Consider the following 25,594-nt stretch of genomic DNA (forward strand, 5'->3'; position numbering starts at 1 on the left):
TTTATCATGGGAAAATATATACGGAAACAGCGGCAGCACGCGCTCAATCATTTGATTCCCTCTGAGATGCTCTCTCTCTCTCTTTCTCTTTTATCTTGTTAAATTCTTGACGTGCGCACTCTGGTGGGAAATTGCAATAGTGTGAGTGTACAGAGGGGAATTAATGTACATCAACTTGTGAGAAGTCACCGCCCCTTGAGGTATTCGCTCTCAGGAGAGACCAACCGGCAGGAAGGTACTCTGGGTTTAGACGCTTGTTCACCTCTTGCGTGTGCAGACGATCGTCTCCCGAAGCACTTGCAGAGGAACGTTTTTAATAAATTTTGCGCCGGAAGACGATTTCAAAAGCCGCGACGCTCAACAGTTTTTCCCGCGAAAACAATAATTCAGTGCTGATATTCGCGCCAAAAATAAAATGGAGCAATGACAGTGATTGCTAAGGCTAATTCCTAACACTCCCATCCCCTATCCCTAGCCTAGACATTAGTGTGTACCGCGTGTGAATTATGGACATAAAACCTCTTTCGGATGTGCAAAAACAGACATTTCAGTGTTTGGTGGACAAATTAATAGCCAGGAAGAAATTTACGGCGCAAGAGGCGGAAGATTTCCAAAAATTAGTGGAAAATGCGCGTAACTCGAGGAATTTGCAGAAAATAATGGAAACCTTCAAGGATAGTGGAAATATTGAGGTGGACAAAATTGAGGATAGCTTTAAAGAAGGTGTGTAAACATTCTAACGGTCTCTTCGATCCTCAAGCATAGGCCGCGTAGTCACGTGGTTTAAATTAAACTCCTCTGATTAATAATAAAAGGGATTCCGGATTATCAACAAAGTGTTTAGATTTTTAAAAATTAGTAGGGGAAAGTGTCCATGCTATGCACGGTCCTAAGCTTGATAACGACTAAATATATCTTATGTTTTTCAATAAATGTGACTCATCGCACCCATATTTTAAAAACTAAAGGAAAAATGCCCTGTTTTTAAAATATATTGTGGAATTAGATTCATTCAAAAACATAGGAAAGAAAAATTTAATCATTATCAAGCTTGGGACCGTGCAAAGCTTGGGCACTTTGCCCTATCCTGATATACAATTTGAAAATGATTGGCCTTTAGAAACTGGATTAAATCTGGACTCAGAAATATGTACCCTGTTAACGTTTAAGAGAAGCTAGGAACAGGAAACGGAATATATACCTACTTCCGAAATCCTTGAGTATTTATCATTTTGAATTTATGACTCTTTGTTAACAAGTGCTAAACTTACATAACAAAGCTTTATTCACATTCACATGTAAATAAATTTTAAATGCCATAAATATTACAATTCTATCGCATTCTGTGACTGGCAAATGGAATGCCTCACGCCTCAGTTAAAATTCCGAACGCCTAAATCCCGAACGCGAAAATTTCGAGCGCCAAAATCTCCAAATGGCCAATAAAATAATAATAATGATTAAATATTTATATATTTTCTATACCTCAGTTTCATTATTTAGTTAATTTTGCTCCAAATAAAGCGAAAATCCATTCATATTCACAAATTTTAATTTGTTAATTTCTCAGAGAAATTAAGTGTACCTTTTCACCATCGAATTTTTCATCGATCGACCATGTTTTCCAATGAAAAACACAAAGAGGTGACTGTTGTTTATTCGTTTTGTTTAACATTTATCTCATATTTCTGGCTAATTTTAGTTAAATTGAGTTCTAATCTTTATTCTTAACGAAACGTGAAGTTTTCAAATGAAATAATTACCTATTTCGTGAACAAAAAGGATTTTTCTTAAGTGTCTGCAAATGCTTCAATAGGGAACCCCGAAAATATATGATTTTTTGGAGAGATTTTCTTATTGATATAAATAGGAAAGAAGAAAAGCGCAGGAATAATAACAAACCCTGTACTCAGGAGCAACTCAACAAGGTTTTGGAAGCCTTTCGTCGCGGTATTACTTACCCTGTTTGTCTCCAATTAGAAAATTTCCTTTGTCTCCATTTGGATTAGTTTGTTTCCAATAGAATCATTTTACACTCGCGTATTTTTCTTGTATTTAAGAAGTTTTCAAATTAGATCTAAAGAATTTTCACTAAACAGTAGCATTCTAGAAGAGTCAAGGAGCAAATTTATGCAATTCTTTTCAGAAAAAATATCAACTTAATTTGTTGAATCTTCTGTCAAAGTTAAAGCGTCTGGAAATGGTTTTGAATTAGGACATTTATCCTAATGAATAACCTTAAATTTTCAAAAAAAAATGCTTCACACTATCCTTGGGAAAAGTAAATTCGTTATTTATACTTTTTAATGAATACTAAAATTATTTAAGTTAAAAATCGATTTCTTTAAACTGACAAAATTTGATTTGATTAAGTTGAAAGGAACTCCTATGATACTTTGAAAATTTGTGTCATGATCTATTGGCACTCTTAGCACCATTTGAAAGACTTGAAATATAAAATTTGAACACCTCTTTTGATAATAATAGTAGATTGCAGAAAACACGACATATTATTTACATTTTATTAGACACATTAAATAAATTTCAATATTTTAACGGAAAGACCTTGGACCGTTTCTTAATTGAATAAAATACTAGGGGAGACCGGGTAGATTAGTCAACAAATGAATTTTTACACTGCGTCTATATTTTATGGAGAACATGTTTGAATCCTACTGACAAATATCTCAATGAATAGGGACACAGATAATAATATTATTCTGAATAAATTAATCAGCTCAATATGCTTTTTAAATAAAACTACAATGTCCCATGCACTGTCTAATACTATCCGTGGCTAATTCTTCCCCAGTCTCCCGTACTATCTATCGCAAATAATGTATTATGTTTAGATTTTAGAATTTAATAATGATAATTTTGGTGATTAAATTAACTAAAACTTTGTTTTGTTGATCAATTTTTTTAAGTTTAAAAAATAATTTAATTTTTATTTTTTAAAATTGTAATTTGATTCTAAAACTAATATGTTTTATTACGTTAACCTACTTTTTTCCTAAAAAATAAGAATACTTTTAGATTATGAATTTTTTTTTAACTTCTTTGAAGATGAGATTCTTCTTTTACAACTTTACCTGCAAGCAATTACTGTAACTGAATTTTGACTTCATTTCAGGATAATTTTTAATTTTCACTTCCGGTTTCTGAACTATAACAACTTAACATTCAATAAATAGGCAGACCCTATTTTGTCACTCCATTTAGTTATTTTTTAAACAACCATTAAACTTATAAACTATCTTGATATAATAGTGACCTTGTTCTTAGTGCACAGTTAAATGGAAACTGTATTTCCTATTAGAGCTCATACAGAACTGGGAATCAATCAAAGAACGGCTTAATGATTTTATAATGGAAATAATAATTAAATTATTATATTTCCTGAAATTTTTCACTAAGCATAGTGTTTTGGTTTAAGCTATGGGTTTGCTGAAGACTTTATGCCCAACGCATAATAACTTTTGTTTAGTAAACATGTTTTTGACATTTCAATGAGAGTGAGTGAGATTTAGATCTAGTCATCTCGCTCATTCTCATGGGAAATTTTGAAAACATGTTTACAAACAAAAGTTATTGTGCGCTGGTCATTACTCTCTATCTTCTGTTTCAATGTCTCAAAATATTATTGATTATTCTTGTCCTAATATGATTTTAAAAATTGTTTTTATATTTGTATATGAGTAAAACTAGAATTCACATTTCTTTTTAGCAAACAAATATTATCCTCTTTTTTATGAAGGGTTTAATTTTTTATGGACAACAAGATCACATTAGAAGTAAGAAGAATAATATTTATAAATATTATTTAGATTATTAATTAATTTATTAATATTTATTTAGAGGAAAATATAACTCTCATCAAATTTTTTTTTTAAGACACCGGTGATCCAATCGTTCTTAAATGGTTTACAAACTGAAATTAAAGTTTTACAATTTTTTACTCTTAATAAAACTGTTAAAAAAAACTTTACTAAACACAAAACATACCGGTACAAGCACTGGAAAAAACTGACTGCTTCAAAAACTTTGTAAAATTAACACGTATTTGACACGGTCAAAGTAAAAACCAGCAAAGTAGAAACCCAAGAATGCATTACGATAAACTGTTTTTGCTCGCAGTAACTCATTTAACTCTTTCGCGTCCCGCTTTTATTCAGCAGATGAATTCATGTAAAATTGAGTTTTTCCTAATGCTTTATGATCAAATATAATAATTCAGAGAGGAAAAAAATTTTCCATTGCGTGAAAACTCGGAAAAACCCCGGGTCATATATGACCATGTTGTCCTCAAGGGAAGTGTATTTACCATTTTCAAAATCTATATCACGGACTTTCTAAGAGTTTTCTTGCTTAAAGTTGTTAATTTGGCCAAAACCATGGCAAACTGGATTGCTTTGATGAACACTGTACTCCTGGTGTTCAAGGAATCTTCCTGGAAATCCCTTGAACAGTCACTGTCACAATATTTTGAGTGGTATTTTTGGCAAAAATAAACTTATCCACATATTTATTCACAATTCACACACAATACAATTGCACAATATGAAACGCTTGCAGTATACTCTAAAATATTGCAAAATATGTTATAATTCATCAGATATAAGATGAATTGTCCAGGAGCAAGATGTCCCACCTGCATTTCACGAAGAAAACAATGTCCCAACTACATTTCGCTATAGATTTGGGACGAAAACACTGTTACCCTTGGGGACCATAGGGTCATATATGACCCGGAAAATTCTACACGCTTTTCTGGAAAATTGAGAGTAGTTTATTATATCAAAATATGCAATATACAATCTTTGGATATTCTATTTTGTGTTTCTAAATAACTTTTTGCTGAAAAAAATAAATTAATATAAAAAATTTTGAAAAAGAAAAGTCATTTCACAAAGTTCGAAATTCGTGATTTTTGATCTCAAATATTTTCTTTTTCTGAATATCTGGAGTCCTGAGAAAATTAGCCGAGAATCTTACATCCTTCTATTATGATGTCGTGCACAAACCGATAGATTTCAATTAATGTTAATAGTCAAAAAAAATTGTTTTTTCCCCGGGTCATATATGACCCTAATGACGCGAAAGAGTTAAGCGTGATATAGACGCTATCAAGCTTTATGAATTTCTAAAATATGCATGTGATATATACAGCAGTCATCCAATTTGACCAAACACATTTTGGTAAAGATATAATACAGAAACAGTCAATAGCCTCAGTATTAAACTTCAGGATAAATCTTTCGATTTTTGGTTGTTTCGATATCCTAAGTATTTGACTAAGTATTTTTTCTGAAAACATAACTTTTTATACCACCTTCATTCCTCAGACACGCCAAATTTGATTTTCAACTTTATCCCTCAGTTTAAAATATTCGTGCACATATTTCGGCTTCGGCACATATTTTCAGGAAAATTTAATGAAATCAAAATACACATCCCTTTCCTTCTCATACGTTTTGCATATGCCTATCTCATTTTTTCCCAGTACAAATTCGACTGAGCTAAATTTAATTTGTTATGATGTTTCAAAGAAGAAGAAGAGTCAGAAAGAGTGACATGGACATGGACATATGGAGTGAGTTTGAGAAAGAAAGGGATGCGAATTTCGACTTTATGAAATTTTTCAGATCTTAAAGGTGTGCCGGAGCCATTAGTTTTTCTTATCTACCAATAAGATTTGGTTTCATTGCACAAAGTGATTTGAATTCAATTCCTTTTTATTTAGTTCACATAACCGTTTTTAAACAAATACTCTTAAAGCCTATTTGGTAGATATAGGGTTTCAAAGAATTCCATGATCGAAATGGTCACCTTCGTCTTAGCGTTGGTGACCAACCAACGCTAAAACCGCGATAGCAGTGAATAGCATTCTGCATTAAATTTTCCAGTTATTTTTCGCCAAAATCGTAAATCTCAATTTTGGTTTCGAACAAAAAGAATTTAATAGGTGGAGGTGGGGCTACTTTGAGTTGTGGGGCTAGTTTGTTATACGACTTTTTCGCCTATTTCTAAATGAAACTGGTCTTTACGATTATTTTATTTAGAACCACAATTATTGTGTATATCCAAATTACATCATGTTAAAACTAAGTTTCTATTAGAAATATGCGAAAAACCGTATAACAATGTAGCCCCACCTCCCCCTACTACCTCTTTGTATAGTGATTTAATTTTACTACACTAAAAAGATATGATCATGACATAATAATTGATCATCAAATAGAAAAAAGAGAGTTTACAGTGTTAGAAATTGTAAGAAAATTGATAGGGGTCAGATATGGCTCATACGTCTTTAAAGGGTTAATTAAATTCCATGTAGGGGAAAGTACTCTCCTTTCGAACGTTCATGCCTTCGAATAATGTGAATTTTCTTTTATTTTCCCTAAGAAACTTACACATTTCTATTAAATATCTGTTAGCTTCTTATCAATTTTGATAATTATGTGATAATTATTTGTAATGGCCTCTTATGGCCTCTACACACCAGAGAAATTTATGTCCATATTGAAGCAAATTCCCTATGCTTGTGTAGGATAAACTCTTCAATATGGACATAAATTTTTCTAGGTCTAGTGTCCATGATGGGAATTCTGTAACGCTCTGGCAATGTCATATGACAAATTGGGTTCGAATCTTAAGAGAGCTTTTTCGAAAATGCGATTCTGTAGCTCTGACATTGCCATTTCAGCTCACGTGGCATTGTCAGAAGTCACATATTTGAGATTTCTGGCAATTCAAATGACAATTAATTTTGTTAAACAAATCGACCAAGACATACTGTATTTGATATGATATGACAAAAAAAAGCTCGAATGGCATTGTCAGGTTTCGAACTCACGCGTGACAATGCCACGAAAATTACAGAATTCCCCTACAGAGGCCATAAGTTTCTTAATGCCTTTACACATTGGAAGCAATTTTCGTCAAAAATTCCGTTTTTGACAGAATTTTGACGTATCTACCTACGGCACTGCAGGTAATTTTCTTCAAAAAATCAATTTTTGACTAAAATTCCTCCCAATGTGTAGAAGTCTTTAGGAAAAATAAGAGAAATTCACATTATTCGAAGGCATGAACGTTCAAAGGGAGAGTACTTTCCCCTAGTGATTATTTTAGTATTACAAAATTGTCTATTTTTTAATATCGTAAAAAAAGAGTCTCTTTTGACGAACTGAGAAAATTTGTTGTAATAAATTGATTCATGTGACAATGTTTCTCCTGCAGAGAACGGCGTTTACATTAAGGACACTGCCAGAAAGTTTCCCGGCGGTCAAACCCTCACACCTCGTCACACCATTGATGCCATCCTGGGTCTCAATGCGGCCAGAAATGGTGATTCTTGCGGTGAGTCCATTGTCCACAACTAATTACTGACCGACAATTTGTTTGGCTCGGAACAAAAGGCAAAACCCGAGAACCCTTAATCGGATTTTTGCGCTCTTAAAAAAATTGTCTTATGGAGCCATCTCTCTCAATATCGTGATTAATGATACTCAGTTCATGTTCATCCGCATCTCTATTAGTGCTGGGCATTTTGGGATGATGATTGAGGAAAAAAGTCATCAATGGTGTGATTAATGTTTCCATTGATGCGTTTTTTGTGTCTTAACTCGTGAAAGAAACATCAATGAAAAGAGTTGAGTGTGAATTATGGTCTTCGGGGAAGTGAGCTTATGTGTGTTGTGAGGACTCACCTGTTGTATTTAATTTGTCGATATATGTTGCGTTTCAGGTGGCTTAAACACTCTTAATAGATCCATTAACCGCCACAATAGACCTCAATGGATTTTCCTGGTTTGAAGTGACAGCCACCAAACACTCACAAGAAAAATCACCGCCACAATTGCTAATGACAAAAAGTTCTTGTTGTTTTTTTTTTGTCTTGCAACTTTTCAACGACAATTTTAACAAGTTTTTCGAGCACACGACAAATCGTGAGACAAAGTCCTAAATGGTGCTTTGCACCGCCAATTTTCCCACCCAAAATTCAATTTCAATTTTCACATTTTGCAAAAGTTTCAATTAAATGTCGCACCTTTTGTCACAACCACGAACACTGGCTGACGGTGCAGAAACCCAATTATTTCAATTTATTGCTAGAAGTTGTCAACAAAAGTAATTAACAAATCTCGTGTATACTGGATTTCACATGCCGAAAAATTGAAAGTTTCAGTGTCATTTTCACCCCTCTCTGGGTTAAAATTAAAATAGAGATCATTTGCCGCTTTATCTAATTGCATGAATCTCTCAAACTTACCCCCTGTACAATCCAAGGTGAATACAAAGTTTTTCTATTAATTTCTTCCTCAAAAATTTCACCCCTTTTAAATATCACTCTGCATGCTATTTAAATTGCTAAAACATCTTCCCAAGGAAGGAATATTTATGCAAACTTTAATTTCAGATGTCTTCATTGCAACATTCAGTAATTAAAATAAATCCCTATAAACATTCTTTTGTTTAATAAATTGCCCAAAATGTAGCACATAAAGCTGCCCATAAGAAAAAAAAATATGTGAAAATGATTTGACTTGCTCTTACACAACATTTGATATTTCCGCAAACAAAATACAATTCCACCTCTTTGGTAGAGGGGACTTATAGTTTTCACCCCCATTGGATTTTGGCTCAAAGACGAAAAGAAAAGCCCCATTAATTACTTTCTACAGCATGTCACCGAAATTACCTACAATACCCTATTTACCCCGCCAAAAGAAGCCGTCTATATAAATTGTAAATTTGGTTATATTTGGTGTGCAGGTGGGCCAAGGAAGAGATTTTACCGATAGTGCTAACAACCCTCTTGCGACGGTGGAACGCAATAGCACTATAATTTTATTTTAATACACACCATTCACTTTTGGTGGGATTGAATCAAATGATATTTCATTTTTCGGTTTACACTGAGAATCAATCTTCGCGGGAAAAATTATTTGGCACGCGATTTTTGCCCCCTTACCCCCCTAAAACCTCCCTCTGGTTTAGCCTCAGAGTTCAAGCCCCTCTCTCAACCCCAATCTATTTCCCTCGTGCCAAATGGGAGGAAAAATGTCTTTGGGCTTTTCTTCAAGCAACGCCATTGAGGGGGCTGTTATTTGAAAAATTATGGCCATTCTGACAAAATATTTCATTTAATTAATATTAATTTAAAAAGATATCAAAATTGTGCAAACAGTTTTACAAAGAATGTTTGTATAGAATTGAATAAAAATTCAATAGTGATTAATACTTCAATTTATTTATATTACGTAATCAAATTTTGAAAAGTCAATATCTATAATTAATATATGTATGGGAAAGTGCTCGCTTTTCGAACGTGCATGCCTTCGAATATTTTTTCTTGTTTTTCATAAGAGACTCAGACATAATTTCCATGTGATTATCAATAAGTAATGAAAAGATAACTAATATTTAATAGAAATATGTAAATCTCTTTAGGAAAAATAAAAGAATATTAAAATTATTCGAAGGCATGAACATTTGAAGGGAGAGTACGTTCCCCTAACAGTTTAGGGGAAACTGGGGCACCAACAAACACGGGGTAGCACCAAACACTAATTTTTATTTCTAAATAACTTGGACTATCTCGACCATTTCTTCAGTAGACACCCTTATAATGGCTTTAAATTTCTATAATTCTTGTCCTCTGAAGTCGGATATATGATTGAAAAATCACAGTCTTTGGTGCTACCCCATGTTTGGTGGTGCCCCAGTTTCCCCTATGTGTATAGTGTGTAGATAAATTCTTCAAAAATGCAAATGATGTGCAACCCTTTAAGAAAAATAATGGAAAATCTCCCTTGTTATCAGTGTTCTAGATTGACCATATTTGACTTTGAAAGCAACAATCGCATATAATGGTCAAGGAACTTTCCTCAATCGAGAAAAATTAAAGAAAATATTTTTAAATTTATTGTGTAATTGGCTTTAACGATTGGTTAAGCGGTTTTGTAATTGTTTTCTCAGAGAAGTTGATCATTAAGTCACCGAAAGATACATGTAGAAAGATTAAAAGCAATAAAATTATGTTCAAGTTGGTTACTTGATTTTACTGAGGCGCAACTCTTTCCGTAAGTTTACTTTTCGTGAAATGTAGACTAGTATTGGATCTGGAGGTCAAACGGTGAGAATTATCGTATTACGATCTTCGATGGCCCCCTTCCATAAGTGAATATCACATCGAGCTGGGTTTCTATATTTGTCCTTCTCCCTCCCTCAACCCCTTTAAATTTAAAATTGGTCCTAGCGATTTCATCTCGGATGATTGTATAGATACCCCAAGTTAATCTTCTGTCCACATATCTGTAACCGGAAAATTCGCTATTTTGAATTTTCGATAGTAAAATATCAATCACTCCAGAGAGCTCAATTTAAAACAGAATTGCTGAAATTTGGGTCTTTGACAGGTCGTGCAATTTCCAATCCTGCTACAACAGTTTCAATTGACAATGAATCGATAAATTACCCGTACATTTCGACCCTTGTCGAAATTACTTTTTATTTATACTTTCGAAATTAAAATGTTCGAAAATGCGTATTTTACAACCAAGTTTTGATTTTCGAATGCTATTATAATTATGAAAGTGATTGAACAGATTTCTGTTCGCTTGGTACGTAATCCAAAGAAGTTTTTGTGTTTATGCTATTATAACTTATGTATCAATTTAGTTGCTAGTATCCGGTGTCCACCAAAAAATCACGCGAAAAGATAATTCACGGAGAGCTGTTTCTCATGAGTTCTTTTCTCGACCAGAGGTCAAAAGATAAAAGATACCTACACAGAAAAAAATATTTTGTAAAAATGTTCGTAAATGTTTGTGAATTCCTATGGCGGAGTTACAAAATGCTCGTGAATCGTTTAACCCACAAACAAGTTCGTAAAAGTTCGTACTTTTTCACAAACATTGTTCGTAACATGATCATTTGACGAACATTTTTTGTACTTTTACAAACATTTGTTCGTAAATGTTCGTAAACACACAAAAAATGTTCGTAAAATTTTGTCATTTGTTCGTAAATGTTTGTTTTCCTGTCGAACATTTTACGAACATGTACGAACAAATGACAAAATTTTATTTTATAAACATTTTTTGTGTGTTTACGAACATTTACGAACAAAAGTTTGTAAAAGTACAAAAAATGTTCGTCAAATGATAATGTTACGAACAATGTTTGTGAAAAAATACAAACATTTACGAACATTTTTACAAAATATTTTTTTCTGAGTACATCAGCATTCCTACATAAGTCGATAATATTTGAAGAAGTTTTTTTTGCCCCTATGTCTTTTTCTTTCTCTTTAAACATTTTTTAGGTCCTTTTAGACAGCCGGCCCTGCGTTCTCTTTATTATTTGAATATGTTTTGGTACTCAAGCAAGCAAAAATTCAAAGTCAAAATTAAATCTTTTGGTAGGGGAGACTGGGGTAAAAAGTCACAAATCGAAAAATTCAAAATTCAATATCTTCCAAGGTAAAAAAGATAGCGGCTCAAATTTTTTTCTATAGATAGCCTCCATAAACCTTCTTCAATGTCGTAAGTTTCTTAGAATTCGAACAAGGAATTTAGAAAATAAAAAAAATTTTAGCCCTATTTTTAAATATCTTCCTTGCAGAAGATATCAATTATTACCTACTTATTTTCCAAAATTGATGCACTGGTGAATATTTTCTAAATAATTTGGATTCTTTGAATACGAATCCGCTATCTGTTTTAGAATTTCACAAAGGTTCTTTTCTCCAGAAATCCTTTTATTAAAAATGGCCACTTGGGGTAAAAAGTAACAAAAGGTATAGAGCAAAAAGTAACAAAAAAGTGAAGCAATTTCTGATGTCTCACGGCGAAAAGAAACGTCATTGTCTCGCCGCTTGTTGTTTGCATTTGTCAAACGATTTGCAGTCTTTTGTGTGTTTTTTTTCTAAAATAGCTTGAAAAGCGCTTTTCTCGTTTTCTCGCAGAGAAAACGGTGTTTTACAAAGGTGTAGATGAATAAATTTTCTATGAAAATATGTCCTCTAGGTATTTTTTCAAATTTACGGAAGCCTGTAATAAAGCGAATCAAAATATGATAATGCCCAATGTTTGGTACTATTTGCCCCAGCATTTTTGAGAATAGTCACAAAATTAATTACCTTTTAGAAATTGGCTTGATAAACGTATTTCCTTACAAAATAGAGGAAAATCACTTTCACAAAGTTGTAGAGCGGTAAATTTCCTATAAAACTGCGGTAATTAGAAATTTTTGAAGCTCTCGAGTAGCTTGTAAAAAAATAAAATATCCGTTTTGTGACTTTTTGCCCCAGTCTCCCCTATATAGGTAATATTTCAACAGATTTGGTCAAATATAAATTTCCTTTTAAAGGTCTTGAAAATTGTAATGTGTTTCTAATCGACCCTAATGGAAGATATTTTGGATTTCTTGAAAATCTTGTCACTAGGCTCATTTTATCTTTGTAAAAATGTATGGACAATGAATGTGGTTTGTTCCTGGTTTGCCTGTTGTCGTCCAAAGCTGGATATATTGCCCTTTTAGTTATAGATTTTGCCTTTCGGACTTCGGTGGTGCTCCTCCCATAAGTTTACACTATCTAGTGGTGTTTTTGTCCTTTTTCTCCTCATTGTATTTCTTCCTTACCAAAATAAATTCTTTCGTTTTTGGATATGATTGCATAGATGAATTTTAAAAAGTTCCTAAGCGAACAGCGAGCTTTTCGTCCTTATGATCTATATTCATTTCTTCTTACCGTTTCTCAATGTAAAATGTGTATGTTTTGTTCAATTATTTGACAGCCTCTAAATTGTTTTATGGTAAAAGATCAAAGTTTTTAAAAATATGAATTTATTTATCAATTTTCGATATTGAGCTAAAATTTTATGAACCCTATATGAACCAGTTTAAATAGTACTTTGCCATATCTTTTATTCTGAACTTTGTTCATGAATTCTTCATGAATAAATTACCTCATCACATTAATATCAGAGAAATGCATTATCTCACTTTCAAATAATTGTGTTCCTGACGATTCTTACATCAGTGAAACTTTTAGCACCAAAAAATTGCTGTGAAAGTGATAATTGCCTGATTAATTTGGTGCTGATCACGAATACCTTTTTAACAGCGATTATTATCTCGAAACTTAAATTTTGGTGCCCATCGGTGAAAGGATCCTTCTCTTTGGCAAATGACTGCCCTCCCGGAAAGGAATGCTGAAAATATTTTATTTAATTACCCAGTCATGTCAGAGCACATATTTGAATATTCATTCAACTTAGGGGCTCCGAAGGGTTTGAGAAATTTTTGTGAATTTCTCTCCACAACTCTGGATTTCTTTTTTTTTCTTCGTTCATTAGCATAAACATAAATTGTAATACATTTTCCATGTGTGTCTAAATTGATTGGGGAGTGGGTGCCAATTTTCTCTCACACCTCCGAAGGGGGGAGGGGTGTGTGTATAGCAGGAGAATAAATTGAATTATACAGAGAACCATTCACTTTACCATAATGTGCGAAGTTCTAATAATAATCCATTCGTTTACTCCAATGAATTTCCTCCATAAACGATTTAACTGGATTTTATTTTATTTCAACATTTTAGCAAAAATGGGTATTTTGACACGCGATCTTTTATTATTCTCACTTTTTATGCTCTTTGGTCTAGGGTCCCATCGTAAATTGGGCCTTGGGAAGATTATTTTCATTTAAGTTGCAAACGCTCCAAGAAGTTTATAGGGGTAGAAATTCAATCAGAATCACTCAATTTGTTCAATTAAGTGAGGAATTCAATTGAGATTATTTATTGTCTTTTGTACCATCTTACCCGACTGTGTGACCAATTAAGGTATTCTTGGGGAGTCTTTGGTGTTATGTGATTAAATCCTGGGCAATTAGACACTTGGAGATAGAGCTCTGAGGGTAGAAATGTGGGTGAAGATGGCAAATAGTGACCAAAGTGTCTATCTCAGTCTTTGAGATTCATTCACCAAGGTACTTTGAGAATACACAAGATGAAGTTTACATTTATTTATTTACTTGAACAAAAGAACTTCTCTCAAAATTATTATTTATATTTATTTTGATGTACTGGGCTATTTCAGCCATTCTTTAGGGGAAAGCGCGCTACCTTTGAACGATTTATGCTTCGCACAAATCATTTTTTTAAATGTGTTATAAATGAGTTTGGCCCATTGGAATAATATATTTTAATAGCTAGTCAAATGCCTCAAACTTTCAGAAATGGGCTATGGGTGAAATCAATAAGGAACATAGAGAAAAAAATGAATTGTCCGAAGCTTGAGTCGTCCGAAGGTAACGCGCTTTCCCCTATATTGTTCAGTTTGCAAATACAGTTTACCATGTTTTGTGAAAAATGACTATAAAGATGCTTCAGTCATTTGCACCGGGCGGGACTCGAACTCATAACTGTGACAGTCGAGCTAGCGGTCACATCACCCAAGAGCCAAACATCCTTATAAATTGCACCACTGACCCCGTACTTCTCTAAATAAGTTTGTTGATTAAACCACCATAAAAATTATTTAAATTTTTTTTCATCATAAGGAATGACAAAAGATTCCATTACATTATTTCTTAGGAGAGGAAAGTGCCCATGCTTCGTACGATACAGACTTCGTAATGACTAAATTTTTTCTATGTGTCTCCATAAATGTGACTTATCGCACCTATAGGGGAAAGTACTCTCCCTTCGAACGTTCATGCCTTCGAATAATGTGATTTTCTTTTATCTTCCCTAAAAGACTCATAAATAATTATCATGTAATTATCAATAATTCACTAAAAGATAACTAATATTTAATAGAAATGTGTAGGTCTCTTAGGAAAAATAGAAGAAAATTCACATTCTTCGAAGGCATGAACGTTCTAAAGGATAGTACTTTGCCCTATTTTAAAAACTAGAGGGAAGTGCCCAGTTTTAAAATATATTGCGGAGTTACAATTATTCAGAAACCTAGAGCAAATTTAGTCATTAAGCTTGAAATCCTACGAAGCATGGGCACTTTTTCCTACTTTATGGCGTCTACATACTAGAAGCAATTTTCGTCAAAAATTGCATTTTTTAAAAAATTCTGACGTTTCTGCCTATAAGGATAGGAGAAATTTTCTTTAAAAAGGTATTTTTTTTAAAGAAATTTCTACTAGTGTGTAGAGGCCTTTAGCACAATTTCTCTGTTAATATGAAATGGGGTTGAGAAAGTATCTCAAATTTTCCTTAATGCTCAAGCTCATCATTTCTGGAGGAGAATTCTGCAACGCTCTGGCAATGTCATATATATGACACATTGGGTTCGAATCTTAGAAGAGCTTTTCGAAAAAGCGATTCTGCAGTCGTAACATTGCCATTTCAACTCACGTGGCATTGTCAGAAGTAATATATTTGAGATTTTTGGCAATTGAAATGACAATGAATTTTGTTAAACAAATCAACCAAGACGTACTGTATTTTCATTAAATCACCAAGTAAAGGCATTTCATTAAAAAATCAATGAATTGCATTTTCGAACTCATATGATATGACAAAAAAAGCTCGATTGGCATTGTCACGTTTCGAACTCACGCGTGACAGTGCCAAGAAAATTAGAGAATTCCCCTACTGATTATGGTCTAAAAACCGATAACGATTTTTTTTAATGGATTTTTTTGTTGGAGGTGTAACATCTTCCCAGAAATTAGAATATTTTGTAATGTAGTGGAACCATCATGCAGTTTAGTCGTTATCAATTACATTCAATTCAAATATCGCCTCCATTCTTGTATTAAATTGTGTTGATATAGAATAATGAAATTGCCAATGAAATCAATCACCTGATAAACATCACTTCATAACCGATGGAAACCGTTTGGAACCGATTTGAATTTGAACAAGTTTAGTATTATTCGGCAATTCAAAGATCTTTCAAGTGGAAGGAATGTTGTCCAAATCGGTTAAGGAGGTTAAGGAAACGTCCCTTTTAACTATTTCAAATTTAACCTTGAAAAATCCTTGGAAGGAATGATTTAAGGGGATTCTTCTAATTATAGCGGTGAAATATCGATTTTTTTCTTAAATGAATAGATAAACTATCTTAGAATATAGGGGAGACTGTAACAAAACTTCTCAAAATGCATATTTAATTCTTTCACGAGCTTTGAGAAAACTTAAACGTTTTATAATGAGCATATTCTTATAGGAAATTTACTGCTCTACAACATTGCAGAAGACTATTTTCCTCTATCTCGAAAGAAATGTGATTTTCGAATCATTTATTAAAAGTCGATTTTGTGGAGATTCTCAAATTTGCTGGGGCAAATTTTGTCAGTCTTCGAATAATTTGTGACGTTTTACTCTCGCAAACGTTAAAAAGGGACAGATAATCCTAACCGGCTTATGTAGGTGAGATTCTTAACGTGAGCTAACTCGGAGTGCATGCAAATTCGATTTGATGCTGAAGTAGGGAGACGCCATTCAGTTATCTTGAACCAAATTCGTGAAATTATACAAGTTTTGTATTTGAACCAAAATGTCAAGGATTTGGATGAACTGACAGAAAAGTGTTATATGGGTGAAATGTAGACAAGAATGTTCTCTATAATTTTCCCATAGAACATGATCTCATCGATTACTCAGAAGCCAAGATAAGCGAGGTTTTTTGTTTCTTAACTTGTTTTTTCATCCAGAGTGCCCCAAGTAGTCATTTGTTGAACTTCAACTATATCAAAGAATTGTTGTCTTTTGTGGGACTTTCCATTTAAAACCCTATTTTAAGTGTCTTGGTGGAGTAGAGGCAGTCAAATTGGCATCTGAGTGATTTCAAAGCGTTATTATGGGAAAAATCAATTTTTTCACACTTAAACGGCAAAATCGGAGTGATAGCGTAGTCTGAGCGGAAAATGATGTATGGACGAAATGTAGAGACAAATGTGCTCTACAATTATGTTGAAGTAATCATCAAAATCGGTTCAGCGACAGTCGAGATAATTGAGGTTATGTGATATTGAAATTGGTTTTTCGACTGTGGCGCCCCTGGTGTTGGTCCCACGAAGTTCAAATATTCTAGAAAGTTGTAGCATTTGGTGAGATCTTTCGTTTAAGCCCTCATTCATCAAAATCGGTCAAATAGAACCGGAGATATGATTTTTTGAATTTCGTGAACTTTGACCCCTCATATCTCCGGTTCTATTGAAACCACAGCGCGCATACGCACCATTTTGGAAACGTCCTAGACTGGACTACAACATACTAAAATTTCATTAACTTGCACAATGCCGTTTTTGAGAAAAGTGACTTTGAATTTCGATGAATTTTGACGCTATCACAGCGCCACCTGTGGTGACTTTTTGAACTTCCATCTGAAAGTGCTCATCGAGACGAAACCAAAAAGGTAAAATTTAGGTCGCTATGTTAATTAGAACCGGAGATAGAGGCCGGTCAATGTTCGAACTTTGACCCCTTATAGCTCGGGTCAGGGGTTATGGATCGACTTAAGGTTTTTTTTGTTTGATAGGTCTAATCAACGGCTACAACATACTAAATTTTCAGCCCGATGCACAATGGAATTTTTGAGTTATTTAACTTTTAAGATTTAAAAATTTTCTTTTTAAAAAAAGCGCCCCTAGCGGTGGTTTTATGAACTTGCGATGTTAGAAGGGGAAGTGGCATTTCACGAGAGCTTTCCAAAAAGCCCTCACTTTTTAAATTCTGACAATTAGAACCGGAGTTATGGCCATTTTAAAATTTTTTTTTTGGACCCTTATAGCTCGGGTCAGGGGGGTCGGGGGACCTTAAGTTTGGTATTGATGGAAAGCTCTAAGGCCCAGCTATAACATACTAAAATTTGAGTCCGCTGAATACCATAGGGGCGGAGCTATTGAGAAAACAAAAAAAGGGGGGTCTTCAAAATGGCGGAAGGAGGGGTGGGGGGTGGGGGGTCTATGCACCAAGTTGCAATTTTCACCCGATATATAACCTTTGCCGAAAACCGCAAGTCGATATCTTTTTTAGTTTAGGAGCTATTAAGCTCCAAAGAGCATAATAATATTAGGTGAGATTCTTAACAATCTCACCTACTATAATCCTAACAAAATTTCATGTCCTCCGATCGCGGCGAATATATGGGGGGCTAAGTTACGTTCCCGGCCGCCGGCCGTCCGGCCGGCCGCTCTTTGGAGCTTAATAGCTCCTAAACTAAAAAAGATATCGACTTGCGGTTTTCGGCAAAGGTTAAATATCGTATGAAAATTGCAACACGGTGCATTGACCCCCCACCCCCCACCCCTCCTTCCGCCATTTTGAAGACCCCCCTTTTTTTGTTTTCTCAATAGCTCCGCCCCTATGGCATCGAGCGGGCTCAAATTTTAGTATGTTATAGCTGGGCCTTAGAGCTTTCCATCAATACCAAACTTAAGGTCCCCCGACCCCCCTGACCCGAGCTATAAGGGTCCAAAAAAAATTTCTTAAAATGGCCATAACTCCTGTTCTAACTGTCAGAATTTAAAAAATGAGGGCTTTTTGGAAAGCTCTCGTGAAATGCCACTTCCTCTTCTAACATCGCAAGTTCATAAAACCACCGCTAGGGGTGCTATTATTAAAAAGAAAATTTTTAAATCTTAAAAGTTAAATAACTCAAAAATTCCTTATGCAATCGGGCTGAAATTTTAATATGTTGTAGCCGTTGATTATACCTATCAAACAAAAAAAACCTTAAGTCGATCCATAACCCCTGACCCGAGCTATAAGGGGTCAAAGTTCGAACATTGACCGGCCTCTATCTCCGGTTCTAATTAACATATCGACATAAATTTTACCTTTTTGGTTTCGTCTCGATGAGCACTTTCAGATGGAAGTTCAAAAAGTCACCACAGGTGGCGCTGTGATAGCGTCAAAATTCATCGAAATTCAAAGACATTTTTCTCAAAAACGGCATTGTGCAAGTTAATGAAATTTTAGTATGTTGTAATCCAGTCTAGGACGTTTCCAAAATGGTGCAAATGTGCGCTGTGGTTAAAACAGAACCGGAGATATGAGGGGTCAAAGTTCACGAAATTCAAAAAATCATATCTCCGGTTCTATGTGACCGATTTTGATGAATGAGGACTTATACGAAAGGTCTCACCAAATGCTACAACTTTCTAGAATATTTGAACTTCGTGGGACCAACACCAGGGGCGCCACAGTCGAAAAACCAATTTCAATATCACATAACCTCAATTATCTCGACTGTCGCCGAACCGATTTTGATGATTACTTCGACATAATTGTAGAGGACATTTGTCTCTACATTTCGTCCATACATCATTTTCCGGTCAGACTACGCTATCACTCCGATTTTGCCGTTTAAGTGTGAAAAAATTGATTTTTCCCATAATAACGCTTTGAAATCACTCAGATGCCAATTTGACTGCCTCTACTCCACAAAGACACTTAAAATATGGTTTTAAATGGAAAGTCCCACAAAATACAACAATTCTTTGATATAGTTGAAGTTCAACAAATCACTACTTGGGGCACTCTGGATGAAAAAACGAGTTAAGAAACAAAAAACCTCGATTATCTTGGCTTCTGAGTAATCGATGAGATCATTTTCTATGGAAAAATTATAGAGAACATTCTGGTCTACATTTCACCCCTATAACACTTTTCTGTCAGTTCATCCAAATCCTTGATATTTTGGTTTAAATACAAAATTTGTATAATTTCATGAATTTGATTCAAGATAACTGAATGGCGTCCCCCAACTTCAGCTCTAAATCGAATTTGCATGCACTCCGAGTTAGCTCACGTTAAGAATCTCACCTACATAAGCCGGTTAGGATTATCTGTCCCTTTTATTGCAATTGCTAGTCCAGTGCCTCAAATTTTCAGAAAACAACTATGGGCGAAATCCATAAGGAACATATAGAGAAACAATTTAATTGTCCGAAGCATGAGTCGTCCGAAGGTAGCGCGCTTTCATCTAACATTTTCACACTATTTTCGTATTATCAATATTTTGATTAAAAAATATGAATCTATTTTACGATAGAATTTCAATACTCGATTCGCTTACAACCGAACTTTAGAGTCCTGGCAAAACTCCTGAAAGTTAAAACTCTGAAAGCCAGAATTTCGAACACTGAAATCCCGAAAGTCAAAACCACGAAACCCAATATTCCGAAAGCCAAAATCTTAAAGGTAAAATCCTGAAAGCCAGAAGTTCGAACGCCAAAATCCCGAACGCCAAAGTCCCACAATATCAAATCCTGAATTTTTAAAAGTGCCCTAGCTACTTCAACTATTGCACCCGAACTTCCTGGATGCTAAGAGAAGTTTTCAGTGTTTTGAGAAATTATTTCACAAATTATTCTCCATATGATTTCGACAATTTGAGGATATTAACCTTTCGGGGTTCTCGTGTTCTGAATTTTGGTGTTTGGAATTTTGGCTTTTGGAATTTTGGAACATTTTGGATTTTGACTCTTTCAGCTTTTTGGCTTTTGGGATTTTGAATTTTCAGGATTTTGGTTTTTCGGAACTTTGGCTTCCACCGAAAACTGCCACGTGGTGACACCCAAGACACTTCGAAATTCTAACAGAAAATATTTCAGTCACCATGAAGACGAAACGAGAAGTAAAATTGAATTGTCTCTAGCATTTTAAATCGGTCTCTGAATGTTTTCATTTTAATTTAAAAATTTTACAAATTCTGTCATTGGGTCCTGATATTTGGACACGACTCTTGATTAAAAAACTTACTTTGCGGTATATAAGATTACTAAACGAAACGCTGACGTAATTTTTGTATTGTAATTTCCAAAAAAAAATCCAAACTTCTTTTTTTTTCAATAACCCATCGTTCAAAAGTTTAACGGTGCTATCACACTAGGATTTTCATAATTTAATTTTAAATTCAATTGAGCCAATTGAGCATTATAAGATTTCTAGAATTTACTTGAAAATTCTCACAGCTAGGACACATTTTGCAAGAAATTTGCTCAATTTTAAATAGTGCCGCGAAATTTTTGATTGTGAATGACTGCGGAAAATGTGTGATAGTCCTTAAAATGTCTTATAAGTCACTTATCTGTTATCAAAAAAAAATCCCCAAAGCCAGAAGAAAGGGTTGTAGGCAAGGGGATCATGAAGAGATTCTCATACAGTCTTTTTGAAAATCTGTATAAAGACATCCCATCTGCGATTTCTTGACACAACAATTTCCTTCGAATTGCTTTGGAGGAACTCAGCTAATTCCCGATGCTGAAGCTTCACTCGCGTACAAGTTTGTCACTAATCTCTGTATTTATTTTATTTTTTTGGCCACAAATAATAATTAATTAGGAGTGAATAAATTTAATAATAACAATTTGGTACAAAAGGCTATTTGTTTAACTGCAATAAAAATTGAAATTAATGAGAAATTTTAACATTTTAATTTGCTGAATTCAAACTTAATTGACCAACCACATTTGTGCTTAAACATGTTTTGGCGGGCCAAGTATTATTTTATATCAATAAATAAGTGATAACCTATCAATTCAAATGATTTTTAATGCAAAATTACGCATAGAAACAATTCATCTGAAAATTAAATTGAATTTACAAATTGAAAAAAAAAACCTAGTGTGATAGCACGGTAACTCATCTAGGAAAAGGATATATTTGGATTTTTGACTTCAGATGAATTTTGCTCTGAGTAATCTTTTGCAAGTAAGTTTTTCAAAAAGGTTTGCAAAACTTAGATCCAAATTACTAAATTTTTAAGATTTTTAAATGAAAATTCCAGAAAATAAAATTTAAAGTATTATGTCCAACGCACAATAACTCTTGTTTGTAAGCATGTTTTCGAAATTTCCTATTATGGCGTCTACACACTAGTAGAAATTAAAATTTAAAAAATTTTGACGTTTCTGCCTACAAGTATGGGGGAAATTTTCTTTAAAAAGGCATTTTTTAAAAAAAATTCTACTAATGTGTAGACACCATAAGAGAGAGCGAGATAACTAGATCTCGGTTTTATTCACTCTCATTGAAATGTCAAAAATATGTTTACAAAAGAAAAGTTATTGTGCGTTGGGCCTTATTATATGCTTAAAAACTTCAGTTAAACAAATTTTTTATTATGTTGACAAAAAAAGAATAGAAAATATGCTGTGTTCCAATCTTTTTGACCCACGTACCCTCTAAAAAATCATGTTTGTCAAATAGTGCAATTTACTTAAAAAATATCCAGCATTGTGATATCCTCAAGTATCAGCATTTTTTTTTTTAATTTGTAAGTTTAGGGTAAGATGGGGTAATTTGGAATATTGTCTATTTTGGAATTTTGAGATTTTCACATTGTTTCAGAGGATCAAAGAGCAAAGGAAAACCACGAAGAAGTACAAGACTTTACATTCAAGAGTACCTCTTCATTGTTTTTTTGCTTTTGCCATCTAAAAATGTTAGAAAATATCACAGTTCCAAATTAGACATGATTCCAAATTACCCCATCTTACCCTAATTGGATTAACATAAAGCGTTTAGATTTCGGACTACTTACATACTTCACCAATTTATCCTGTTTGAAATAAATTTTATATTTGAGTTATTTTTCGTCCGTGATCTTTAATACAGTCTGAAGGTCAAACGGTAAGACATATCGACTTCCTGCCTTTAATACACCTGTATAATGTCCTAAAGCTCATTTGTCATGAATGTAATTATGCAAACTGCTTTGAATTTCGCACATATCTGTGGTATAGGTGCAGTGTCTTCGATCCTAATCCCTTTTATGCGGATATTAATAACCATATCCACTCATCATTAATCTGCACATAACTGTGTTAAAAAAGATGTTGAAACGAAGAAAAGCTGATGGATGATATTATTTCATCCCAATCTCTTAATTTCTCACCTGAGACCACATTATGCACCCAAACACTCCCATGGCGGCAACGTGTGTTCGAAGATGTTGGGGATGGCAAAAAGTGTGGTAGGAAACACAATGCAGACACTTTAAAAGAGTGTTATTGATTGATTTAACTTAACTATATTAATAATAATTTGAAAAGTCATTAGCAAGTGAGGCGAGTGAGGCGTAAAAAAGTCGATTTTCGAATTGGCTTCTCTCTGACCATCCTCTGAATCAATAAGGCTGATTGGCAGATGTTCCACAGCTCTGGTGAATCGCATTAAGTAGCCGATACAACATCAATGCCTCAAGATCGCTCTATTCTTCCCAACTCCAACCCGATAAGATCTCTCATACTCTCCGCATTGTTGCTGCGCCTTGTAGAGGTGTTGTGAGATGTTTGTCTCGTCAATTTGTAATACCTGGGGGCCTCATGTAGAGGTATATAGTTAAGTCCGAGTCTGAGGGAAGGTGTATGTAATTACCATTTCTAATTAGGAATGGTAATTAAATCATAACCCAGACGTTGATGGAATTGAATCGATTTTCGTGGTATTTGCTCGATTTCAAATGGAATGTCTCCGCAACGCAATTGATATTTTTTTCTTTTTGTACTTTCACCCCCTCCCCCTTTCCACACAGCCTAAATGTAGGGCAATAAATCTCAATCTTAGAACATGGATTACATTCTTTCAATCCATGGGATTTTCGTTCTCATCGTGCGCAACTTTGAGCCACTGTTTTTCATTTCTATAGCATTTCTTTTTGATATACTCACTCGTGAGGTGGATATTTATGGCGGGAAAATCTCTGTGGACAAATTTTCAGGAGTACAACACATGTTCCGACGAAATGGGATTACACCATAAGATCCACTTTTCTCAGCCACACTCCCGAAGAATTATGAATATTCAACAAAGTGGATGAGACAGCGAATGGGATGATTTAGAGACGTTAATGGAGTTCTTGACGCCCACTTGATTGACCCCATCTGATCCCTCAATCGCATACCAGCAAAAAAAAATCCTGGTCTTTTTTGACGGCATTGGTACCTTTCTTCCTGAAGCCAGATCCAAGAAAAAAGAAAGAAAAAGCCAGAAAAAAATCTCCCGAGAAGCTCATAATTCCATGACAATGATCATGATTGAGAAATCGATAAGTGTGTCAAAAGAATAATTTTCAAATCCATCTCATACTTAATTCTCACAATCCAAGACCTTATACTCTTGTTGTAGGAAACACCAACAGAAATCACTTTCAATTAAAATGAACGCAATTGTGACCGTCTCATACTCATTAAAATAACAAATTAACATGCAAAATGCTCGTTACGTGTGAATAATATTGAGATATCGCACTACATTGCTGTATGGAAGAAAGGAAAAGGTGTTTAAAATCACGCAACATGCTAAAGGATTGAGCACTTTAGAAGATTGCTAAATTAGAATGTCAATTCTGCCTCGCAATTGTTTCGTCAAACTTGAAAAAATAGCCAAACAAATTGTCGAAACCCTCTTCCAAGAATTAGAGCAGGAGACAGGAAATTTTTATTATTAATGCAGATTATATCATAATGTGTAGACGTTACAGCAAAATACGTTATTTCAAATTTTCAAAATTATTTTTTTTTTTATTTCATATCGAAGAAACTAAATCTTTAATTGTTTTTCAAAAATATTATTAATAATTTTAATTTCAAAAAATAGTCGTTGTCACAAAAACCGAACATTTGAATAACCGAAAAATTTTCAAATCATTGTCAAAACTGACGTAATCTGTAATTGTTATATCTAACAAATAATTTCATATTAAAATTTTGCTACTACATTCATATATTTCTGAATACCAACGGTTGAAAGAATCTCTGAGACTGCTCATTCTTTCTTAGAAGTTTCTCATGAATCACCTGCCACTGCTTGATCTTTCCATCGAGATGACCACTAATTGGTCTTTTGTAGGTGAGGCAACGGAGAATCCTAATCTGCGATATACACCATTAAATCACATAAAGGGAGCTGACAATCAAATGCTGACCAGAAACAATTTGAGTGGTTCATTCAATTTTCTCGATGTGGAGAAGTACCATCTTCAGCCTCAGCAGCTCAATTACTCAGCAAATCTCAAGACGGCCTCAATGGAGGCATCCCCTATAGAGGGGGGCTACGACGAAGTATACCCCGGTAGTCGTCCATTTTGCAAAATCCTCACGAGGCAGAATCCCTCAGTTGATGATTATGACGACGCTTTGTCTCCTGGAGCTGAACCCGCCAAAGATCTCTCCCCAAAACGGAAGCACTACGAAGATCTGGACACCAATGGAGATGCCAAGAAGATAGTGGTGCTGGGACAGGACGGATCAGGGGAGTATATGAAGACTTTCGGGAGGGATTTTGAATCGATGCAGGGGGAACCAATGATGGGGAATGAGGAGTACCGGGTGGGGTCTGGAGATATCCGTAATACCATCATTGTTGATGATGCCAATAGGGCTAATGATGACTCCCGGCCAAATTCTAATGTGAATTACGCATCAAGTGATGATCTCAATAGGACAAATTCTAGTGAACAGGGCGAGAAGATCACATCCGGAAGTGATGAAGAAGGTAAGTTTTGATGTAGTTATTAAATCTGGAAGTTTAGCTATAGGGGAAAGAGCCAATGCTCTGTAGGATCCCAAGCTTTGTAATGATTAAATGTGTCCTATTTCTTAATAAATG

The 25,594-nt window shown here is 34.4% G+C and overlaps 1 protein-coding gene across 1 annotated transcript in view; it reads left to right on the forward strand.

Annotated features, from left to right (window-relative positions):
* The first annotated feature begins 248 nt into the window (after positions 1-248).
* LOC129803969 (retinal homeobox protein Rx) overlaps positions 249-25,594 on the forward strand; it is a 72,454-nt gene continuing 47,108 nt past the window's right edge. Inside the window, exons 1-3 of the mRNA XM_055850872.1 lie at positions 249-723; positions 7,243-7,362; positions 24,836-25,480. Coding sequence (XP_055706847.1) covers positions 507-723; positions 7,243-7,362; positions 24,836-25,480 — 982 coding nt within the window. The 5' untranslated portion in view covers positions 249-506. The remainder of the gene's footprint in view (positions 724-7,242; positions 7,363-24,835; positions 25,481-25,594) is intronic.

This window comes from Phlebotomus papatasi, chromosome 2, assembly GCF_024763615.1.
Source record: "Phlebotomus papatasi isolate M1 chromosome 2, Ppap_2.1, whole genome shotgun sequence".
Lineage (NCBI taxonomy): Eukaryota > Metazoa > Arthropoda > Insecta > Diptera > Psychodidae > Phlebotomus > Phlebotomus papatasi.